Consider the following 22,091-nt stretch of genomic DNA (forward strand, 5'->3'; position numbering starts at 1 on the left):
GCATGTAAAAATATCAACAATAGAGTTAATTTAAACATAAATATAGTTTAAAACACAGCTGGAAGAGAAATCCAAAGTTTCTTGATTTACATATATCTCAACTTTAAAACTTAATTCCTTTGAGATTCCTACAATGTGTCCTTATCCCTTGTGTTTTGTTCTTGTTTTTGATGCATTGATCCTCCATAAAGGGAGAAAAATAAGTATCTAGTCTTGTTTAAAAGCGAAATGAAAACTAAATTATAGTGATGCTGTTTGAGTCACTGTAGTTGAAGTTGAAAAATACAACTTGGCAATAAAAACTTGCTTTGGTTTGAAAATGGAATACAGAGCTTAAGGCAAGGTCGCTCGTTTTGGAGTGAGGTTTTATATTTCTGCCAACTTGGAGGGGAAAATTGGCTGCCTTTTAAAGTTGTAAAATCACAAAAAGAAATTGAAAATGATGTGAGAGATGATTTTTTGTGGAAATGGCACTTTATTTGGACCAAGAAATTCAGGACATTTTATGAATGCCTCAAAGAATTTTCAGAGGGATTTTTAGCACATTAAACTTGTCCATACAGGTACTGTAGCTAATGAAATGGTATAATAAGAAAATTAAGCACTTAAAAACTTCATTCTGAATTCTGCCCTGACTTAAACTCTCATGTGATTACATATGCATCAGGGAATTATGTAAATCAACACAGAATGTTGCCCTTGGTAAGCACAGAAAAATACTCAGACCACAACATCTCAGATGTTTACAATGCACCGATTTGACCCCAGAATAAACATGCCAGCATAACTAGTTCAACTATTTGACCTACCACATTTTTTAAAAAATTATTATTTATAACTTTTCATGACAACTTAAAAATTAAACTGGGGAAAAAAAACTGCCTTTTAATTAACTTGGATGTGGTCAGTTTTTCTTTGTAGAATTAGTTGGTGGGCTCACACCAGTTCCTAGTGGTAGGGGCCCACACCACAGAAACCATCACCACAGTTGGCTCCCATGCTTCAGTTTCAGAAAAGAGAGAGAAAATTTAATTGGAGGAGAGTGGACTATTCTTTTTCTTTAAAGGTGATCATTCCAGGGAAGCTTTGAAATACAGTGGCAGAGCAATGTGGAGAAGTTAGTGTTCGTTGCTGGTGTCATACATTTTCTGCACACAGAAGATTGTCAGTTTTGCCCCCTTTCATGAGTATTTATATTCATTTAAAGGAAAGAAAATGGAGGCAATCCTGGCATGTGCTCCCACGGTAGCTGTATCCTCCATGATCTGTCAGTAGGGCTCTGACCTCTGACTTCCTGTGTTTTGGTGCTGAAAGTCTTCGATTCAATCTCAGCTAATGATTGTGATATTTGTATTCAGCCACAGGTTGTTACAAAGTGGAAATTCAGTTGTCACTTAAAAACTGTGCACCTCCAATGCTTGGGATGCTTACTAGATACTTTCTTTGTCTGATAAATTGGCTTTGTGTATGATCACGTCTCCCTCTAATGGCTGGTGCCACTTTGGATAAATCCCACTCCTCACTGGCAGCCAACAGAAACAGTACTGTAGCACAAAAGGAAGAATCTGTTGCTTATAAGGTGAAATTCATCCTTAAGCAATTATATAACAACTTACATTTATTCAGATTCTTAATTTCTAATTTTTTTATTATTAGAAAATGGTGAATGATGTATTTCTTATTTACTAGATTATTGATTTTTTACTTGTGATTTTTGTCAAGCTCTATCAGATGGACATTAAAATTCAATTAAGAATGCAACAGCATTTTATTTTATATTTTTTTAATTAACTAGAACGACTTTAAATGGACTGGATACATTAGAAGAAAAGCTTACCAAAACATGTTTTGCATTAAAAACTGATTTATTAAACAAAGGAAGTATTATGTGTACTTGGTGAATTGAACTGATTATTTCTGGTCATCATGTCCTTCGAGATTTTAGAACTAGTAGATCTCGTCCTCCTACACCTAGTTTCTATGTTAGCTTGTAAGAGGAAAACAAGTTTGCCTGATTTTTCAGTTCCCAGTTGGTTTTATAACTTTGAATGACCTAGTCATTGAACTGAACTAGTTAAATAAACTGAAATGAAGAAAATAATCTCTCTGCACCTCCAGAAGAGGCTACTGCTATCAAAAGCTGGTTTAGCACTTCAATAAACTCTAGTTGCGAGTGCCTAGATAGTGACTACCATCACTTCAGTGGTTTGACCTTCATTAAAACTTGGCAGCAAATATGTACTACTTAGGATTATTTTTTGTATTTTATTTAAATTTAATTTAATTTGAATGATTTTAATAGATTGTTTACATAGGTTGTACATTTAATTTTAATTTAAATAGGTTTATTTTTTTAATTAAACTGTATTTTATTTAAATTTTTAAAAATGTGATTTAAAGAAAAATATTCTGATTTAGATTTAAAAAAAAATAATATGATTTTAATCATCAATTTTTTATCTACCCTGCCCAGAAGGCCACAGTGGATGTTGAAAGGAGTTGGCTTGGTTGAAGGATCATGGCATCTACAGTTGAACAGAATGCACATTGAAATCAATGCGAGTTTTTTTCCATTGACTTCAATGGGCTTTCAATCAGATCTCTGCTGCTAAGAGGCTGCAGCTGCTACTCCAAACCATAGGCTTGAAAACCAGCTGCAGTGAATGGGGGTGAGCTGTATAGTTGTCCCATTCACTGGCCTCAGATTTGGATGGTGGATTTCACTTCTTGACACATTCACACTCTGTTCACATAAAGATCGACTGCTGTATTGGGGTTTGTGGGTGGAATGGATTTCACCCTTGGTGCTGAATGCCCCAGGATTCATCCTCACTGTTGACTCTTATTGGGGGTTGTTAAACAGGCAGAAGATCTATGTTTGATCTATCACAGCCCACTCAGTCAAGACAAAGAGCTCTGAAGGCAGCATCTTCAGACCCCATGGGGGGAAGGATTCTTTTCATTATTCTGTAGCCACCACTCCAGCTTACTCAGAAGTTATCTTTGAAATGACTTTGTGGCCACATATATACATAGACAGTGTTGAACACCTGCCAAACTTCTGGCTTTTAGTAGAGGGAATAGAACTCGGGACCTTCTTTTCTAAATATTCAAATACTCAGATCTATACCACTTGCGCTAAAGGAGAATCTCCCCTAGTCGAAACTAATGTTAATGCCTCTCTTATTTTTTTAGCCACTTACTAGAATGTATAGAATCACAAATACCAGACCAAGTCTGATTCTGTCCAGAGGTAGCTTGGTGCACATACATTACAGCCAATACATGATATATTGATGGACATCATTGGGAATGACTTCCAATTCTCTGCCAGAAGCAGAGATAAGCAAGGCCGGGTTGATGATAGGAATTAAAGGGAGAAAAACAACATGCACCTGTGTTATTGGCCACTGGGGTGGTTGGACCTTTGGTCTGACCCAGTATGGCTGTTCTTATGTTTGTTACTTTCTTGTTTTTGTTGGTTTATCTCGTAACCTATTTTCACAATGAAGTCCAAAGTTCATATAATTTAAGAGATGGCAAAGATGCACTAGGTCAGCCAATCCTGCTGCCAGTGCAGGATTTTTCTTTATTGTACTAGTGTTTTTGTCTAGTCTAGTTTAAAATGTTATTTGCCCATTGTGAATGACTAAAATGACTTGAATTCATGCAGTTGTGCCTTTCTTCCCCGAGTAATCGAGATAAAACTTTAAATTTCTTGGCATACACTTTGCACCACAAAATTATTGTCTTCATACTACACCATCTTTTTTTGTCCTTTGAGGAAGCTTTGCATCGACTCAGTAAACATGTGTGGTATTTAAAAGGCTTGTAAATTTGGAAATCACTTTTGTATCTGCAATTTGTGTTTTCTATGGATGTTACAAGTAATTAAGTTTTTACTGTAACTAAAAGCAGGTGGGGAATATTTTTCTCTATTTTGTCAGTTTGTTTATTTATTTCATTTGGCAGCACTCTGTTTATAAGCTTCACAGTTTTCCTTTGCTGAAAAAGACACTTATAAGCAAACAGGAGAGCAGAAAAAAATCTTAAAATGTTCTAAAAGTATTTCAGACCATGTTATTAATGTGTACACTATTAGAAAATGGATTATTTTAATTAGTGAATTAAAACGATGTCCGTTTAAATATGTAACAGGTGGTCAAACATGGAGATATAAATAAATTCCACCAGAATACACAGAAACTGTGTTATTCTTCAGTCATAAAGATCTGAAGAACAGTCGCTAGATTTGTTTAGCACCATATTAATGATCAGTTTATTTTTACAGCTATTTTAGTGAAGGATCTGGTAAATATCACAACATTAGGATTATACTATATAGAGACAGACAGACAAATCAGATGATTAAAGATAAGATAGATTTCAGTAACTTTTTTTTAAATGAAAGGCAGATTTTTGGATGGTTCACAATAATTTTGAAGATTTGGGTTTTGTTACTTTTAAAATTGTAGGCAGAATTTAGGAGATGCTACTTTGTTTTTAAAAACAAACAATCAAAAAATCTATACAGGTATACTATGTGCTCGGATTGCAGGCAAATTGGGTTTTTCCTCTCATTCTCCAGCATTTGTAATTATTTTAAGTGCAGAATTTCAGTATGCTGTTTTAAATGCAACTTTAATGAAGGCATACTTTGGGGATTTCTTTTCTAAAAGGAACTATTTTTAATACAAAATTATTCAGTATGAAAATAAGACATTCATTATATTATGCATGTATCTGTGGCAATATATTAAGAATAAAATATCAGTTGAATCATCTTTACTATACAATGTTTACAGTAAAATCATAAGTGACTTTAGATAAATAAGGCAATGACCTTTTATTACTATAAAATTAGGTTAACTAAATACTAGCCTAATTGAACTAATTTTAAAGTAAAAGGCATGAAATAGAGATTCATTTTTAAACAATGTATTTTATATATCTATTAAAGATAAGGTTCTTTTGATGCTTTGCTTCTGCCGGTGTGAAGTCTTTATGCTTGTGGTCTGATTTATCTTGTAGGATAATGCCACCTGCTGTTTTTAATAGAACATTGCTACAGTATTTGTGTTGTGTTGATTTACAGATATAATCCATATGGTTTGAGCAGACACATTGAAACAGAAGCTCATCACATGAAAGGCTTCTCAATCATTTACAGTTTATATGTCTGTCTCCTTTGGTAATAAACTAAAAGGACAATATCTTGTAAAAATTAGTTTAATTGTAATTCTTCTAGAAAGAATAGCTTATTTATAAAAAGTCACATCAACAATCACTAATACAATATTTAGTGTTCTGTTTTCAGTATAACCAGAGTAAAAGGACTTGCTCTGCAATGAGTTAGTATTGATTTTTTTGTCCGTAGCCTCTTAGCTTTCTTACTCCATTATTTTTGATTTTACTATGAAATACATATCCTTTCTACTGACATCTGACAAACAACATATATATGGAAGTCATTTTATCTACCAATATGTGTTTGTCAAAAATATCATACACTAATGGATGATTTTTCCCGGTCCATTTTCAGCAAGTTAATGTCACTGATGATATCCCAGAAACATTCAGTGATTTTGCTTCTCTTAGTAACTTGTCATTATTATACTTTTGTATCTGATTCATATAAAATATTATAAAAGGCTAGATAGTAATAGTGGATTTTGTGTATGAAAAGAATTGAGCAACTAAACCATAAAAATCTATATCCATCTCCCTTCCTCCTGACGTCTATTTAATCTGTTGATCTAGGTTTTGATACTATGCCCCTCACAATGGTATCTGAGCTTATGTAGCCTCCCTCCCCATTTCTTTCTGTGCCAGCGGGGTCAGCTGCACCCGAAGGAGAATGACTTCCCTTCTATCAAGGAGGGCATTAGTGTTCGCTTGTTCACTCTCCCATAGTGGTGTTCTGCCTGGGGAATGCAGCTTTAGGGATAGCTGTTGCAAGGTGCTGGGCTCTCTGGTCCCAATCCAACAAAGTCTTTCAGCATCTGCTTAATTTTAAGCAGGTGATTTGTCCATTAAAGTCAGTAGGACTAATCACAAGCTTAAAGATGAATATGTACTTAAGTGCTTTGCTGGATCAGAGGACCTTGCAGGACTGAGACCTTAATGAACAATCACGGCCACTTTGCAGTCCTTCTTGGGGAGGGTGCCTGGTAGATGTACTGGATCAGTGCATCTCTCAGATGTTCTGGCCAAGCCCTCTTCCCAACCTTCACTACCCATTTGTGGAATTATATCCAACAGCAGCAATCTTCCTTATAGAGATAGCAGTTGTAGGTATTTTGCATCACTGTGATCTATCTCTGGGCAGACTTTCTTCTACTAGAAGCTTTCATCCTGATTCTGCCAGCAGTGAATCAAGCCCTTTACATTTATTCTGACTTTTTGTTTGTCACCAGTGATTATTGCCGATGTTTATTTCAATTGAGCTCCAAATTAAAGTAAGAATACAGCATTCATATTTGTTAAAATTAAGATATAAGGCAATGGCTCTCAACCAAGGGTCCGGGACTCTGGTGGGCTGTGAGCAGTTTCAGGGAGTCCACCAAGCGGGGCCAGCATGAGACTCGCTGGGGCCCAGGGCAGAAAGCCGAAGCCCAACGGCACGAGGCAGAAGCAAAGGGCCCTGAGCTCCGCCACCCAGGGCTGAAGCTGAAGCCTGAGCAATGTAGCTTCGCAGGGACCCCTGTGGGGCAGGGCTATAGGCAATTGCTGTACTTGCTACCCCCAATGCTGGCGCTGGCTTTTATATGCAGAAGAACAGTTGTGAGACAGGTGAGCTGTGGAGTTTTTATATCATGTTGAAGGGGGCCTCAGAAAGAAAAAGGTTGAGAACCCTTGATAAAAGGGAATGAGTATGGTTTAGTCTTTCTAAGATGATAGTGCCTTATTCTATATTTTTTTTCAATTATCAAAAGAAAAAGTAAAAAATCTCATGCATATGTTCAATCAGATTATTAAAATGGCAGATAGCAGAGCAATACTTGAGACTGTTATAGAATTGCTTTTCAAGTACAGTGTTTTATTCACTGATCCATATTCAACAATCAGTGTATAACTTTGATATTTGGCATGAGCAAGTATATTGTTCACCTCTCCCTTCCCATGTCTTTTCATTAATCTTATCCCTTCCTAAGTAAACCCTCCCCAAAAAAAATTTAAAAAAGAAAAATCATGGAACTAATATGACATTTTCAGGCCATCTCATTGTTTACTCTGCGTGTACATTACACCCCTTTTCCTCTACCTTTAGCTATTTATTGGAAGTTCTTCATGGCAGGAACTGTCTACTACTGTGTGTTTGTACAGTTCCTAGCACAATGCAGCCCCATTCTTGGCTGGTCCCTTGGCACTATTGTAATAAACACAATAATTGTTATCCGAAGTATATGAGATGGGAGGAGAGCCGTTACAATATTAACAGAAAATAAAAATAATCACATTGTTGGGGCCAAAGTTGTACTGTCATTGCAGTTGCACATGGAACCAGCTGGGGAGGATTAGGTGATATGTGAGATTAACTATGAGTGTAGCAGAAGCAGAAAATGAGACAGACAGCAGCACAAATGCTGTTTTCAGATGTTAATGTAACTGAAAAGCCCAGGCTACCCATTATTTTAGACAGGACATTTTTGTTGCACAAGCTGTCAAAGAAAACAAGGTTGTTGTGAAATTAGTATGATCTGTCTCTACAAAGAATATATCAGGGTATTTGACAGCTACACAAATGTTTTTGCTCGATCATCATTAAAATACTGTTTGAAGTGAGTTTTCATTGAATGTTTGCACAGGTGGATGGAGTTTATAATTTATATTTTCTCTATGCAAAATAAAATCCAGTCTTGTAAAGCATAGGTGGCATATATGGATTTAGAATTTCACATGCACAACAGGAAGTATTTGGCACATCATTGTCCTTATTTTGTTGTTTGTTTCAATCCTGTTGCTCTTCTATAATTTTTCTGATTTCAAACGTATCTTAATTTCTTCTTTGAGTAGTGTCCCTACTGGGTGCTCCACTGTAGATCTGCTTGCGTCCCTGCGCTACTGATCGGAGAACTTTGGTAGAAGTGTCCGTTAGGTCCACACATGTGCTATCTCTCCTCGTGCTGCATTACAAGGCTAGTCAGCGCATTCGGGCTAACCATCCTCAGTTCCTTCTCAACGGCCCTGGCTAGAGACAGAGCTATTCGCAGTCTGTTAGTACCATTACTTTTAATTTGCATTTCTATAGTTAGTTAGCCTCCTAGTTCTTAGTTGTAATTCTAGTTGTAATTTTTCTCTTATCTTATTTTTTCCCTTTTTTAAAAAAAAAAAGACTTTAGTTTCTGTTGCTTTTTTCCTCACTGGGACCCTTCCCCCAATAGGGTATGCCCAGCTCACCACATTTCAAGAAGTGCCTCTCTTGCAAATAGGCAATCCCTGTCACAGACAAGTAATCCCAGTGCATTAGCTGCCTTGAGGAAGACCACAGTCTCCTCCCCTTGGTGCCAGGACCTTCACACCAAGTCTTTGACCAGCATGGGAGTTTTTCCCACTGCCCTGTCATGTTTCCCTGCTCTCTAGTGAAGACTCAGATAGTGAATCTGAGAAGGTAGCATCACAGTACTCCTCTCAGGCTCCTTATGGTGCCCAGTATCAACAGGATCCTCAAGCATACCCTCAGCTAGCACCACCACCACCATCTTGGTACAGCCACCCTTGGGCACCACCGCCAACCTCTATGCCACCACCACCCCTGTGGGCATCGTGGGACCCCTGGGCTGCATATCAACACCATGCCTCTCAAGCTTCTCGCCCTACCTGAGAACCCTCAAGGCACGCCTCTTTGGCCACAGCTCCAGAACTTCAGAAATTTAGGAAGAGATTGTAGAGGAAAATGAGGGCGCAGTTGAGGAAGTGACCCTGAGGACCATATCCTCCTCCTTCCTAGATGAGCCTGCAAAGCCTCCTCTGCCATTCCTGGCTGATGACTTTTGCCTCTTCTAGGACCTGGCAAAGAGAGTGGCGGACACGACCACAAGTGGGAGCTAGATCCAGTAGTACTTCACAGTCTATTCAGGGGATGGGGCAGACTTGTTTGCCACTTACCTGAACAAGAAATGTACACGCTACTGCTCCAGAGCAGGGATAGGACAACACTCCCTGGGAGATGCTCTCCTCCCATGAGACAGGGACCTTCTTTATGCTTTTCCTCCTTTTCCCCTGCTGTCAAGTGTCCTGCTGAAAATAAAGAGATGTCATTCTGATCGTCTCTACTTATCAGAGACAGACCTGGTACCCTTACCTGTCACAGCTCGTGATGTGCCCGCCGATCTCTCTCCCAATCACTCCGTACCTCCTCTCCCAGGACAGAGGAGGTATCCTACATCCCAATTTGGTGGTTTTATGCCTCAAGGCATGGCTCCTTGTTGGTTCAAACACATAGAAAGCTCCTGTTCAAAGGAGGTGCAATAGGTATTATTACACAGTAAAAAGTCCTCAACACATCTACCTGCAAAAGTGCTCTAGGTTTCAGATTTGGTGTACTTTCCAACAAATCTCCCCAACATCCACAACTCTTACACTTATCTTAGACTTATGCACTGGCCCTAAAAAGATCGGGGCTATCTTTAAGCGCTCTCGGAGTCCACCTAGTGGCTATAACAGCCAACCAACAGAGGGATACTTAGTGCTGTCACACCTGACTCAAAGTTCCTCAAGGGTATAGCAAACCTCTTCCCTCAACCTCGACTTCCTACTCCCACATGGGACTAAACCTGGTACTGAAATGACTGATTAGGTCTCCCTTCAAACCCATGGCCTTCCTGATAGCGATTTCCTCAGCTAGGAGAATAGGAGAAATAGCGGCTCTGATGGAATACTCCCCTCCTTCCTCCACGTGTTATTCTTTTGGGAAAAGGTTACACTTAGGTCATATCCAAAATTCATTCCTTAAGTAACCTCTCTGTTTCACATGAACCAATTGATTCCTCTTCCACCCTTCTAACCTAAGCTTCACCGAGACAACAGGCTGGCTATATTACACAATCTAGATGTCAGGAGAGCCCTAGCCTTCTACCTGGACAGGATGAAGGTTTTTAAGAAGTCTCCCAAACTTTTCCTCTCCGTTTGCTCAGCAATATCAACCCAGGGAGGTCCAGAACACCATTAAGGACTTTCCCTCCTTCCCTTCAATGAGACTCATCTGTTTAATCAGAAGATGGATGAGTCCTTACATACTTCAGAAGACTCCACCCTCTTCTCCCTGGGAATATATACAACTGCCCTGAGGAGAAAATTTCACTGACAACAATAGAAGTCTAGACTGCTGGCTCAACAGCTTTTTCACCAGAGACCTTATGACCACCTGGTAAGAGGCAGAGCACTCCAAAGACCTGTTTCCCCACACTTTCTGCAGCAAGGTTCCTCATTCCAATCCCAGCCCTTGCCTAAATATTTTTCACTGGAGCTTGAGAGCTGCAAACCACTGAGTCCAACACCTCCTGACTCCCACACACCCGTTGGGGGTTGTCTAGCACTCTTTTTCAACACCTGGAGTGCAATAACAACAGACAGATGAGTGCTCAGCATCATCCATTCTGGCTATACAATGGAGTTTGCATCTTTACCCTCTCCAAAAACTTCTTCCCCACCCCGTCTCGGGGGCCACTCTAACAAAAATGTTCTCAATCAAGAAGGGGAATGTCTCTTATAGCACTGAGTGATAAAGCAGGTGGGTCTTCAGTTCCAAGGGAGGGATTTTTACTCAACATATTTCCTAGTCCCCAAAAAGAAAGGCAGTTGGAGACCCATTCTCAACCACTTTATTTGCAAGCTCAAGTTTTTCATGATCACGTTGGCATCTATAATTCCATCCCTGGAAAAAAACATATGGTTCACAGCTCTCAACATGAAGGACACCTACTTTCACATGGACGTTCACCCCACTCACTGATGCTTCCTCAAATTCATAGTTGGCTCCAACCACTTCCAGTACAGAGTATGCCCTTTCAGCACTGCGGCTGCCCCCAGGGTCTTTTCCAAGGTGTTTTCTGTAGTAACAACTTATATAGGATGCCATGAGTTCACCATCTTCCCCTGCCTCAACGATTGACTCCTTGTCACCAGATCACGCCAAGAGACTCAGGCATCGACTTCAACAATACTACAGGTCCTCTCTGTGGGTCAACATAAATGCTGAAAAATCCATTCTCACCCCTACACAGACTTTGGCCTTCATTGGGACATCCTTAAATCCATCACGGAAAGGGTTACTTGCCAAGAGACAAGTTTCAGGCTATGAATGTTGTTATAGACTAGATCATAAACCACCCTAGAGAGTAGGGTTGCCAGGCATCTAGTTTTCGACCGGAACACCCAGTCAAAAAGGAACCCCGGCGGCTCCAGTCAGCACTGCTGACCAAGCCACTAAAAGTCCGATCAGCATCGCAGCGGGGTGAAGGCAGGCTCCCTGCCTGCCCTGGCTCTGCATGGCTCTCGGAAATGGCCAGCATGTCCGGCTCCTAGGAGCAGGGACGGCCAGGGGGCTCCACACGCTGCCCCCACTCCGAACGTTGGCTCCGCAGGTCCCATTGGCCGGGAACCACACCCAGTCCCGCACCCCAAACCCCTGCCCAGCCTTGAGCCCCCTCCTGCACCCAAACTCCCTCCCAAAGCCCGCACCCTCTTCTGCACTCTGAACCCCTTGGCCCCAGCCTGGAGCCCCTTCCTGAACCCCAAACCCCTTATCCCCAGCCTGCACCCCCAGTTGGAGCCTTCACCTTCCCTTCCCCCAAACCCCTAGCCCAGAACCCCCTCCCACACTCTGAATCCCTCATTTCTGGCCCCACCCCGGAGCCTGCACCCCCAGTTGGAGCCCTCATCCCCTCCCGGAGCCCTCTCCCACACTCCAAACCCCTCAGCCCCAGGCTAGAGCTCCCTCCTGCACCCCAAACCCCTCATCCCCAGCCTGCACCCCAGAGTCTGCACACCCAGCTGGAGCCCTCACCCCCCTGCACCTCAACCCCCTGCCCGAGCCCAGGACCCTCTCCTACACTCTGAGCCCCTCATTTCTGGCCCCACCCCGGAGCCTGCACCCCCAGCTGGAGCCCTCACCCCTTCCTGCATCCCAACCCTGTGCCCCAGCCTGGTGAAAATGAGCAAGTGAGAGAGGGTGGGGGAGAATGAGAGTGGGGGGGATGGAGTGAGCGGGGCGGCCTCAGAGAAGGGGCAGGGCAAAGCTGTTTGGTTTTCTGCAATCAGAAAGTTTACAACCCTACCAGAGACCTCTATCTCCCCCCGACCCCCAGGCAGGGCCGGCTCCAGGCACCAGGCAACCAAGCACATGCTTGGGGTGGCACCTGGTAAGGGGTGGCCAACCTTGGGGTGGCGGGGGGCAGCACGGCATTCCACGGCGGGGGGCGCTCCGGCGGCGCGGCGCTCAGCAGGGGGTGCTCCGGTGGCGCGGCGCTCAGCGGGGGTGCAGCACAGGGCGCGGCGCTCAGGGAGGGGTTCCGGCGGCGCAGCGCTCAGCGGGGGGAGCGGCGCTCAGGGGTGGGGTTCCAGCAGCGTGGGGGGGGGGGCTCCGGCGGTGCAGTAGCGCGGGGCACGGCGCTCGGGGGGGGGGAGGTGTTCCGGCGGTGCGGCGCTTTTTTTTCTGCTTGGGGCAGCAAAAAAGTTAGAGCCGGCCCTGCCCCCAGGCCATGTGGCCTCATGCACTTACGTCACACCTTTTCCAAGACTACACCTTTATTGCCTACAGGCATGGCTTCAAACTGTGTACTTGTCAAACTGACAATCCATGATCATCACAGTGACTCTTGACACCAAAGTGATATGGTCCCTGTCATGGTGGAAGAATCCCCATTGGATTTGTGTCAGTATTCCCTTTCTTGCCTCTGAACTAGACAGGACAATCACTACTGACACATCTCTATTGGTTGGGGAGCTTGCATGGATAACAGTACACCTGGACAGCTCGAGAGTCTAGGAAGCACATCAATGTTCTAGAGCTACAAGCACTTTAAAGAGCTTGCAAAACCTTCCTCCCGTTTATTTACCATGCCTTCATAATGTCAGACAAAATTACAACTGTCTTTTACATCAACAAACAAGGAGGAGTTAGATTCACCCCCACCTCCCTGTGCGCAGAAGTGCTTGGTCTGTGGAACTGGTGCATCAGCAATCAGATTACCCTTCACCAGTCAACCTCTCAGAAAACCAGAATGTGCTAGCGCTGAGTTTCTCAACATTTTTGATACCAGGGACCAACTTGCTGCCTTCCTAAACTGTGTCAGGGAGATTTTAGGGACTGGTGCCAGTCCACAGACCAGTCGTTGAGAAACACTGTGCTAGCGGACTCTCTCAGCAGACACTTTGCTGTCTGTCTGTCACAAGCAGGAGCTTCAAGACTCTCTGGCAAACAATATTTTTGCTCTGTGGGGGACCCCCCATTCACCTGCCAATCAAACAGGAAGTGCAATCTACACTGTTCCAGAGGAGCCCTGGGTCACCACTCACAGGGCGACACTATTCCTTCCATGGTCAGACCATCAGAACTATGCCTTCCCTTCACTGCCACTCCTGCCTCAAGTTTTGTGCAAGATGCGACAGGACAGGGTATGAGTCATTCTCATTGCTCCCAACTGGCCTGGACAGTTTTGGTTCCCAAACCTCCTATGCATGTCATCTTGGGCACCAATCATTCCTACATTTCCTGGTCTCCTGACTTAAGGGAATGGCAAGATAAGGCATCCTAACCCGTGTCCACTTCATCTCAGAGCCTGGTTTTTGGATGGGCATTGTTCTCAGAGCAATTGTGTTCAGAAGCTGTACAGAACATCCTTTCTAATAGTAGGAAAGATTCCGCTAGAAAATGTTACCTAGCCAAGAGGAAGCGTTACACTATGTGGATGCATCCAAGACTTATTTCTCCAGAAGCCACAGTTATTGTTTTCATTCTGCACTGTATTCTTTCCTTGAAGACAGCAGGTTTGTCTGTCAATTCCTTTTGGGTCCACTTGGCAGCAGTTAGTGCATACCATCTGCCTACACAGTCTACTCAATCTTTGCACACTCTCTGATGAGCAAATTCTGGAAAGCCCTAATCAGAACTTTTCTGCCTAAAAAAAAAAAACGCATATTCCTCCAAGAGAATTTAACCTTGTTCTCTCAGTACTTACTAAGCCTCCTTTTGAACCATTAGCTTCTTGTTACATGTGTTCCCTATCCATGAAGGTCACATTCCTGGTAGCCATCACCTCAGTTGGGAGGATTGGTGAGCTTGGGCATTGATGGTGGATCCTCCTTACGCTATTCCATAAGGACAAGGTTTCATTGCGTTTACACCCTAAATTCACCCCCAAAATAGTCCGAGTTTCACCTGAACCAATCTATCCACTTACCTATGTTCATCTCAAAACCTCACATATTCTCAGAAGAAAGGAGGTTCCAGTCCCTTGACATTCAGCAAGCCTTAGCCTTTTACCTGCAGAGAACAAAAACAATAAGGAAATCCCCTAGACTATTTGTCACAGTAGTGAAAAGGGTCAGGGGTCAGGCTATAGTCTCTCAAAGAATCTCATAATGGATCTCGGTCTGTATTTTGCTCTGCTATCAGCTGTCTAATCTTCCCCCTCCTCCTTGGTAAGAGCTTATTCCACAAGAGCACAAGCAATATCTATGGCATCATTTCAAGAGGTGCTTCTACTTGACATCTGCAAGGCAGCTATGTGGAATTCAGTCCACATGTTTGCTAGACACTTACGCCTTGGTACAGGACTCCTCTGCTGATGCATCTGTTGAAACAACAGTGCTTTTGTTCGGCTCTGCCATTTATGACTTTGCATCCTCCTCCTATTTGAGTACTGCTGGTTAGTCACCCACACTGGACTTACATATAGGGACCAGCACTCGAAGAAGAGGAGAAGTTAATTACCTTACAGTAACTGGAGATCTATATTCCTATCTATATTCCACTACCCACCCTCCTTCCCTTCTGCTTCAGATCTTGTCTGATTCAAGGTGAAGAAGGAACTGGAGAGGTGGTTGGTCTGTCCTGCCCTTTATCTCCTCAGTTAGAGGCATGAGGTGAACCAAGGCGCATCTGCAGACAACGGACACTCCTTTCAAAATTCTTTAGCTCTAGGCACATGGAGTATATGCATACCCATAGTGGAATACAGATAGGGACCACACATCTCAAAGGAGCTCCAGTTATAAAAGGTAAGATGGGGCTACTATGAGGTGGGTGCATAACTGGCTGGATAACCGTACTCAGAGAGTTGTTATTAATGGTTCCCAATCCTGCTGGAAAGGCGTAACGAGTGGGGTACCGCAGGGGTCTGTTTTGGGACCGGCTCTGTTCAATATCTTCATCAACGACTTAGATATTGGCATAGAAAGTACGCTTATTAAGTTTGCGGATGATACCAAACTGGGAGGGATTGCAACTACTTTGGAGGACAGGGTCATAATTCAAAATGATCTGGACAAATTGGAGAAATGGTCTGAGTTAAACAGGATGAAGTTTAACAAAGACAAATGCAAAGTGCTCCACTTAGGAAGGAAAAATCAATTTCACACATACAGAATGGGAAAAGACTGTCTAGGAAGGAGTACGGCAGAAAGGGATCTAGGGGTTATAGTGGACCACAAGCTAAATATTAGTCAACAGTGTGATGCTGTTGCAAAAAAAGCAAACATGATTCTGGGATGTATTAACAGGTGTGTTGTGAGCAAGACACGAGAAGTCATTCTTCCGCTCTACTCTGCTCTGGTTAGGCCTCAGCTGGAGTATTGTGTCCAGTTCTGGGCACCGCATTTTAAAAAAGATGTGGAGAAATTGGAAAGGGTCCAAAGAAGAGCAACAAGAATGATTAAAGATCTTGAGAACATGACCTATGAAGGAAGGCTGAAAGAATTGGGTTTGTTTAGTTTGGAAAAGAGAAGACTGAGAGGGGACATGATAGCAGTTTTCAGGTATCTAAAAGGGTGTCATAAGGAGGAGGGAGAGAACTTGTTCACCTTAGCCTCTAAGGATAGAACCAGAAACAATGGGTTTAAACTGCAGCAAGGGAGGTCTAGGTTGGACATTAGGAAAAAGTTCCTAACTGTCAGGGTGGTTAAACACTGGAACAAATTGCCTAGGGAGATTGTGGAATCTCCGTCTCTGGAGATATTTAAGAGTAGGTTAGATAAATGTCTATCAGGGATGGTCTAGACAGTATTTGGTCCTGCAATGCGGGCAGGGGACTGGACTCGATGACCTCTCGAGGTCCCTTCCAGTCCTATAATCTATGAATCTATGTAAGTAACTTTCTCCTTTAATGGACATTTGTTACAAAACCACACTATTCCAGAATCCCTGTTTTTTTCAATACATCCAAACACTGCAGTTCTGACACTGTTAACATGTAAGTAGCAAATTTTTATGTCAGCATCATGAATAAAGCAATTACAGCGTAATCACTCTTCTTGTTCTTAATAAAGCAGGAATGTTTCTTTGTAACAGAATATTTTAGCTTTCATTGAAGGTTTTTTCCTAGTACATATTTCATAAATAGTAAAATATCTAGAGATAGTATTGCTTAGGCACAGCACTGATCATAAGCTTACACTGAAATATACTGACATTATCCTCTCTTTTGTAGACCAAGCCACCCTGGTAGAACAAGTGAAACGAGTAAAAGAAATTGAAGCTATTGAAAGTGACTCTTTTGTTCCACAGACATTCAGATCAAGTAAAGAAGTCAAAAAGGTAAGTTGTCAATAGCCTATCTTTGTGGATAACCCGCCTGGGGTGCCAGGTGGAAGCTGCAGCATTAATGCAATTTCCCTTGACACGTCACATTGGCAATCCTCATTCCCAGTATCAGAGTTCAAACATGTACATAGATATTTGATGTTGAAGTAAGGATGAGTGACAGGACTGGAAATGCATGAGAGTTTAGGATGAGGTGAAATATATTGTCGAAATGGCAAGATGGTCAAGGCCTGGCTTAGGAGTTTGGTTATTTAGAACATTTTTTTTAAAAGTCATTATGTCAGAACACAAAGGTGTAAAGAAAAAGGGAGGGGCGAGGGTTAGACAAATCATTGTGCAAAGGCAATAAGGTAGTTTATGTTCGTACTAATATAAAAGGAAAACATTTTTAAAGCTAGACTTCTAAAAATATATTTATGCACCAAAATAAAAGTGGACTGATTTTCAGAGGGCTCCGCAACTCTGAAAGTCAGGCCACTTTTATTTCAATGCCTAAATATGACTTAAGACGTCCAGGTTTGAAAATTGTAACCTAACTCTGGCCACTGAAGCTATGTCTATACTACAAGCGCTACAGCGGCACAGCTGCAGCTATGCCTCTATAGCACGTAGTGTAGATGCTTCCTACATTGAGGGGAAAACCCTGTATATGGTTAATCCACCTCTCTGAGACGCAGTAGCTACATCGACAGAGGAATTTTTCTGTCTACTTAACTGTGTCTACATTGGTGTTTATTTCAACCTAACTATGGTGCTCAGGGTGCAAAATTTTTCACAGCCCTAAGCGACATAGGTCGATCTAATTTTTAAGTGTGGACCAGGCTTCTATCTTTGTTCAGAAACCACACACTCTTCCCTTTATAAGAGGAAGTGCATAAGCAAATGAGTGTTCCATTGAGATAATGGAGTGTTTTTAATCGTCACTGAGTGTTCCATTAAAAAGAGTACAATTATTGTCCTTTCAAGTATGTATTTACTTTAAAAGTTTCACACAATTTTTCAATAAATGTGCTCTATGGAAAAAAAACTGCAGCTCTGCTCTTTCACTTCCCTACTTGGCAGTGGTTCTCCCTCACTTCATATTACCAGTTTGACATGTGCAGGCAGTTCCTGTTATCCGTTTTGAAAAGTATGAAGATGATGATTATTGTTTTGTGGATTAGTTATTTAATGGTTGTAATCCGAACATATTATAATGCTTGGGTGTTTATCAGGAACGGTATTCTACATCCTTGATAGCATCCAAATGTGTTGTTTTTTCCTTTTAGTCAACAGAACCTGGTGAACTAAAATGTGAACCTGCAACTGTAGGAGTGGGAACTGTCGATCTGTCTAATACTGAAAAAGAAATAGCACCTGGCAACATTCCTACTGCCATAAAGTACCAAGATGATAACTCTTTAGCGCATCCAAATGTAAGAGTGTTGATATTTATTGCACCCTTGAAATAACAAGGTCTACTAGGTGGAGTCAAGGTCACATGACCTAATACTTTTGCAGTGTTGCTTGTCAAAGATTCTAGGTTCCAAAGACTATTTACTGATGAGCTCACCATTAGCTGGAAAAGGATCACACAACCCACATAATCTAAAATAGTGAAGTATTAGGAGATGGGCCCAACACGGTTCTGAGTGAAAGTGAAATTTTAAAGTGAATGAGTGACAGTCTGCCTTTAAAAAAATAAATAAATATCTTTTAACTTTCATTTATCCAGGATGTATATATTACTGCTGTGTTACCTGTAACCCTGTAACAGAGATACCTAAGCAGAGAATGGCAGAAGTTGTAGTAGCTTTAGAGGAAAAATAGTAGAAAGGGTGTAATGAAAACTTATGGAAGTTTTAAGATTCCATAGAGAAAAGTATGACCCAATCCATTTGAAAAGTTACCTCTGTTGAGTAATAACTGGAGCAATCTCTTTGGCCTGCTTCTTCATGAATCATTTGATCATTTTTTTTAACCCATAAGATAATGATCCATTCTAAATTATGTGTCCAGTTAATATACAGTATAAAATGAGAGCAAAAAATACACAAATTACATTGTATACAACCAATGGATGAATCAAACACTGTCCCCTAAAAATTCCTACATTTTCAGAGTTGTGTAATGATTTCCTAAAGCCATTAATTCAATGTAAGTCCCTATGCAAATCTATGAAAAGTCAGTGGAAATTGTTTAAAAGTTTCTGTGGTTTGATAATTGGTGAACCAGTGTGATTCAGAGTATGCTTACACTGCAATGTAACCCCAGCATTAGTGGGACTCAAGTCCACAGATCCTGGGTTTGTAAGCCCAGAGCTTGAGCATCTACATTAATTGTGACCCTAGGTTTACAATTTCTGGACCTGGGCCCCAAACTGGGCCCTCGCATCCACACTACAGTACACAGACCTGAGTCAAACTACCATATTCTGGGCTTCCTTGTGCCCTCCCCAACTGTGGCTGCTCTAGCCCTTGGTTCGTAGTGCAGTGTTGGAAAACTTGACTGTCCACCCTGCATGTTACAGAAAGCTGTCACATCCCACCAACATCCCCTGCTGAGCCATCTTTTGAGTCTGCATGCTCCCAGCATCCAGAACTAGCAACATGGAGGAGTCACCATTTGAAGAGCTTCTTTTAGGAAGGAAAAATCAATTTCACACATACAGAATGGGAAAAGACGGTCTAGGAAGGAGTACGGCAGAAAGGGATCTAGGGGTTATAGTGGACCACAAGCTAAATATGAGTCAACAGTGTGATGCTGTTGCAAAAAAAGCAAACATGATTCTGGGATGCATTAACAGGTGTGTTGTGAGCAAGACACGAGAAGTCATTCTTCCGCTCTACTCTGCTCTGGTTAGGCCTCAGCTGGAGTATTGTGTCCAGTTCTGGGCACCGCATTTTAAAAAAGATGTGGAGAAACTGGAAAGGGTCCAAAGAAGAGCAACAAGAATGATTAAAGGTCTTGAGAACATGACCTATGAAGGAAGGCTGAAAGAATTGGGTTTGTTTAGTTTGGAAAAGAGAAGACTGAGAGGGGACATGATAGCAGTTTTCAGGTATATAAAAGGGTGTCATAAGGAGGAGGGAGAGAACTTGTTCACCTTAGCCTCTAAGGATAGAACCAGAAACAATGGGTTTAAACTGCAGCAAGGGAGGTCTAGATTGGACATTAGGAAAAAGTTCCTAACTGTCAGGGTGGTTAAACACTGGAACAAATTGCCTAGGGAGGTTGTGGAATCTCCGTCTCTGGAGATATTTAAGAGTAGGTTAGATAAATGTCTATTAGGGATGGTCTAGGCAGTATTTGGTCCTGCAATGCGGGCAGGGGACTGGACTCGATGACCTCTCAAGGTCCCTTCCAGTCCTATAATCTATGAATCTATGAATTTTGCTTGGGCTTTCACTCTTGTTTCGGGAAACTGGAACAGCATCCATGAGATGCTAGTGGACATTCTGTGGATGTTTTCTGACTACTGAAGGCACCTGTTGGAAAAGAAGGATGATACAGAAATGGAAGACTCAAACAGGCTGAGGTTGCTCGGGACTCTTGGTGTAGCTGCTGATCCCCCTATGTAGACCTGTCCTTCTGGAGCAGGGCCACAAGTGCATACTGACATGGGATGACCAGTAGTGGCTCCCAGACTTCTGCATGAAGAAAGCTACATTTTTGGAGCTCTGTAAGTGGCTTGTCTTGATCTCCAGCATCAGGACACATGCATGAGGGTAGCCATACTAGTCCGGAAGCAGGTTGCTATAACTCTCTGGGAATTGGCTACTCCAGACTGCTAAAGATCCATTGCTAACCAGTTTGATACTGGCAAGTCATCTGTGGATAAAGTGAGGGTGGAGGTTACTGAGGCAATCAGGCAAGTGATTTACCCAAAAGTGGTGGGTACAAACAATGTCCCTGAAGAAATTGCTGGTTTTGACAGAATGGGGTTTTCAAACTGCATCGTGGCCATTGATTGGACTCGCGTGTCCATAGTTTACCCTCCTCAAGGAACACATGAGTACATAACCACTAAGTGTACTAATCCATTGTTATGCAGGTCATTGTGGACCACAGAGGCTGATTTATGGATGCCAATGTAGGCTGCACTGGAATATTTCATGATGTCAGAGTTTTCTGCCTATCGGGAGTCTACCTTCACAGACAGGCTGGGACACGATTCCCACCAATAGAGGGCTTGTGGCAAGAACTGTGGATTTACAGTATGGCTTGATGTAGAGACATGCGCTTCCTGGTCTCCATTTTGAATTCCATGCAGTGATATGGGGAAGAGGGAGTGGTGCCAAGGTGGGGACACACCCCTGCCTATGGCTTGTAATAAATTTTGCATGGGGTCATAAACCAGAAATCCCTCCTATCCTTATATTAATAACAACAGACATGGAGCCAGAAACTTACCAGGCTGAGGGGCTACTTCTGCTTCTTGTGTTTCTGCTGTTGGTTCCACAATGAGCTGCTCCTCTGGGGGGAAGTCATCAAACAGCTCTTCCAAAGAGAGACCTAGGATTTGTTGCAGCTGCTCCAACAGCAAAGCCTCCTCAGGGACCAGCGTGAGCACCAGAGTCATTCTGGCAGCTTGGTCCAGCACTTGCTGGCTCCTCTCCAGTGGGATACTGGATTCTGGGGTTTGAAGGTTGCCATCCAGGCTGACTGGGCTGTCGTGAAGCGCTATTGGCTCAGTGCTCGGTGCAGTACCCAGCACCCAGTCAAACTCCTTATAAAAGAGGCAGGATGACAGTGAGTTCCCAGAGGTGTGGTTCTTATCCCTGTCTGTTCAGTAGTCATTCTCGAGCCACTTAATCTGTTCCATGCACTGATCCCCAGTTTGGTGAATCCCCAGCACTGCCAGCTTCTTCACTATTTTCTGGTACATGTAATCATTCCTGGAACTCTTGCTAAGTCGAATATTTTGCTCACCTCACACTAAAGATTAACCAAAATCTGACTCTGTTCTCATGACCAGGAAGCAATGCTTGACAAAAGTCTTCTTCATGTCAATAGCCATTACAAATGCAGGAGAAGGTTCACTCTGCTTGCAACTCAGCAGATAAAATGAAGCTTAAACACTGAGCAGCTGTACTTGAATCGGGGGCTGTTTCTATTTCCTGGGAGTCAACTGGATAGTCTTGGGATAGGAAGGACAAAGGACACTTCCCATGGGATTGTGGGATAGTGTTGGCAGACTGTCAGTACCTGAGTCTGGGAGGGCCCATACCCAAGTTGCATCCATGCTAAATGACGGAGAAGTTTGGACTTGAGTCCTGTGGGACTCGAGTTTGAACCCAGCCCCCTTGCAGGTCTGGGCTAGAGGGCCTGATGGCCTGAGTCAGACAGA

General features: G+C 42.5%; 1 protein-coding gene across 1 annotated transcript in view; it reads left to right on the forward strand.

Annotated features, from left to right (window-relative positions):
* Positions 1-22,091, forward strand: part of RSRC1 (arginine and serine rich coiled-coil 1) — a 354,741-nt gene that overhangs the window by 328,027 nt on the left and 4,623 nt on the right. Inside the window, exons 8-9 of the mRNA XM_054039514.1 lie at positions 16,650-16,756; positions 18,031-18,177. Coding sequence (XP_053895489.1) covers positions 16,650-16,756; positions 18,031-18,177 — 254 coding nt within the window. The remainder of the gene's footprint in view (positions 1-16,649; positions 16,757-18,030; positions 18,178-22,091) is intronic.

This window comes from Malaclemys terrapin, chromosome 9 (genome assembly GCF_027887155.1).
Source record: "Malaclemys terrapin pileata isolate rMalTer1 chromosome 9, rMalTer1.hap1, whole genome shotgun sequence".
Classification (NCBI taxonomy): domain Eukaryota; kingdom Metazoa; phylum Chordata; order Testudines; family Emydidae; genus Malaclemys; species Malaclemys terrapin.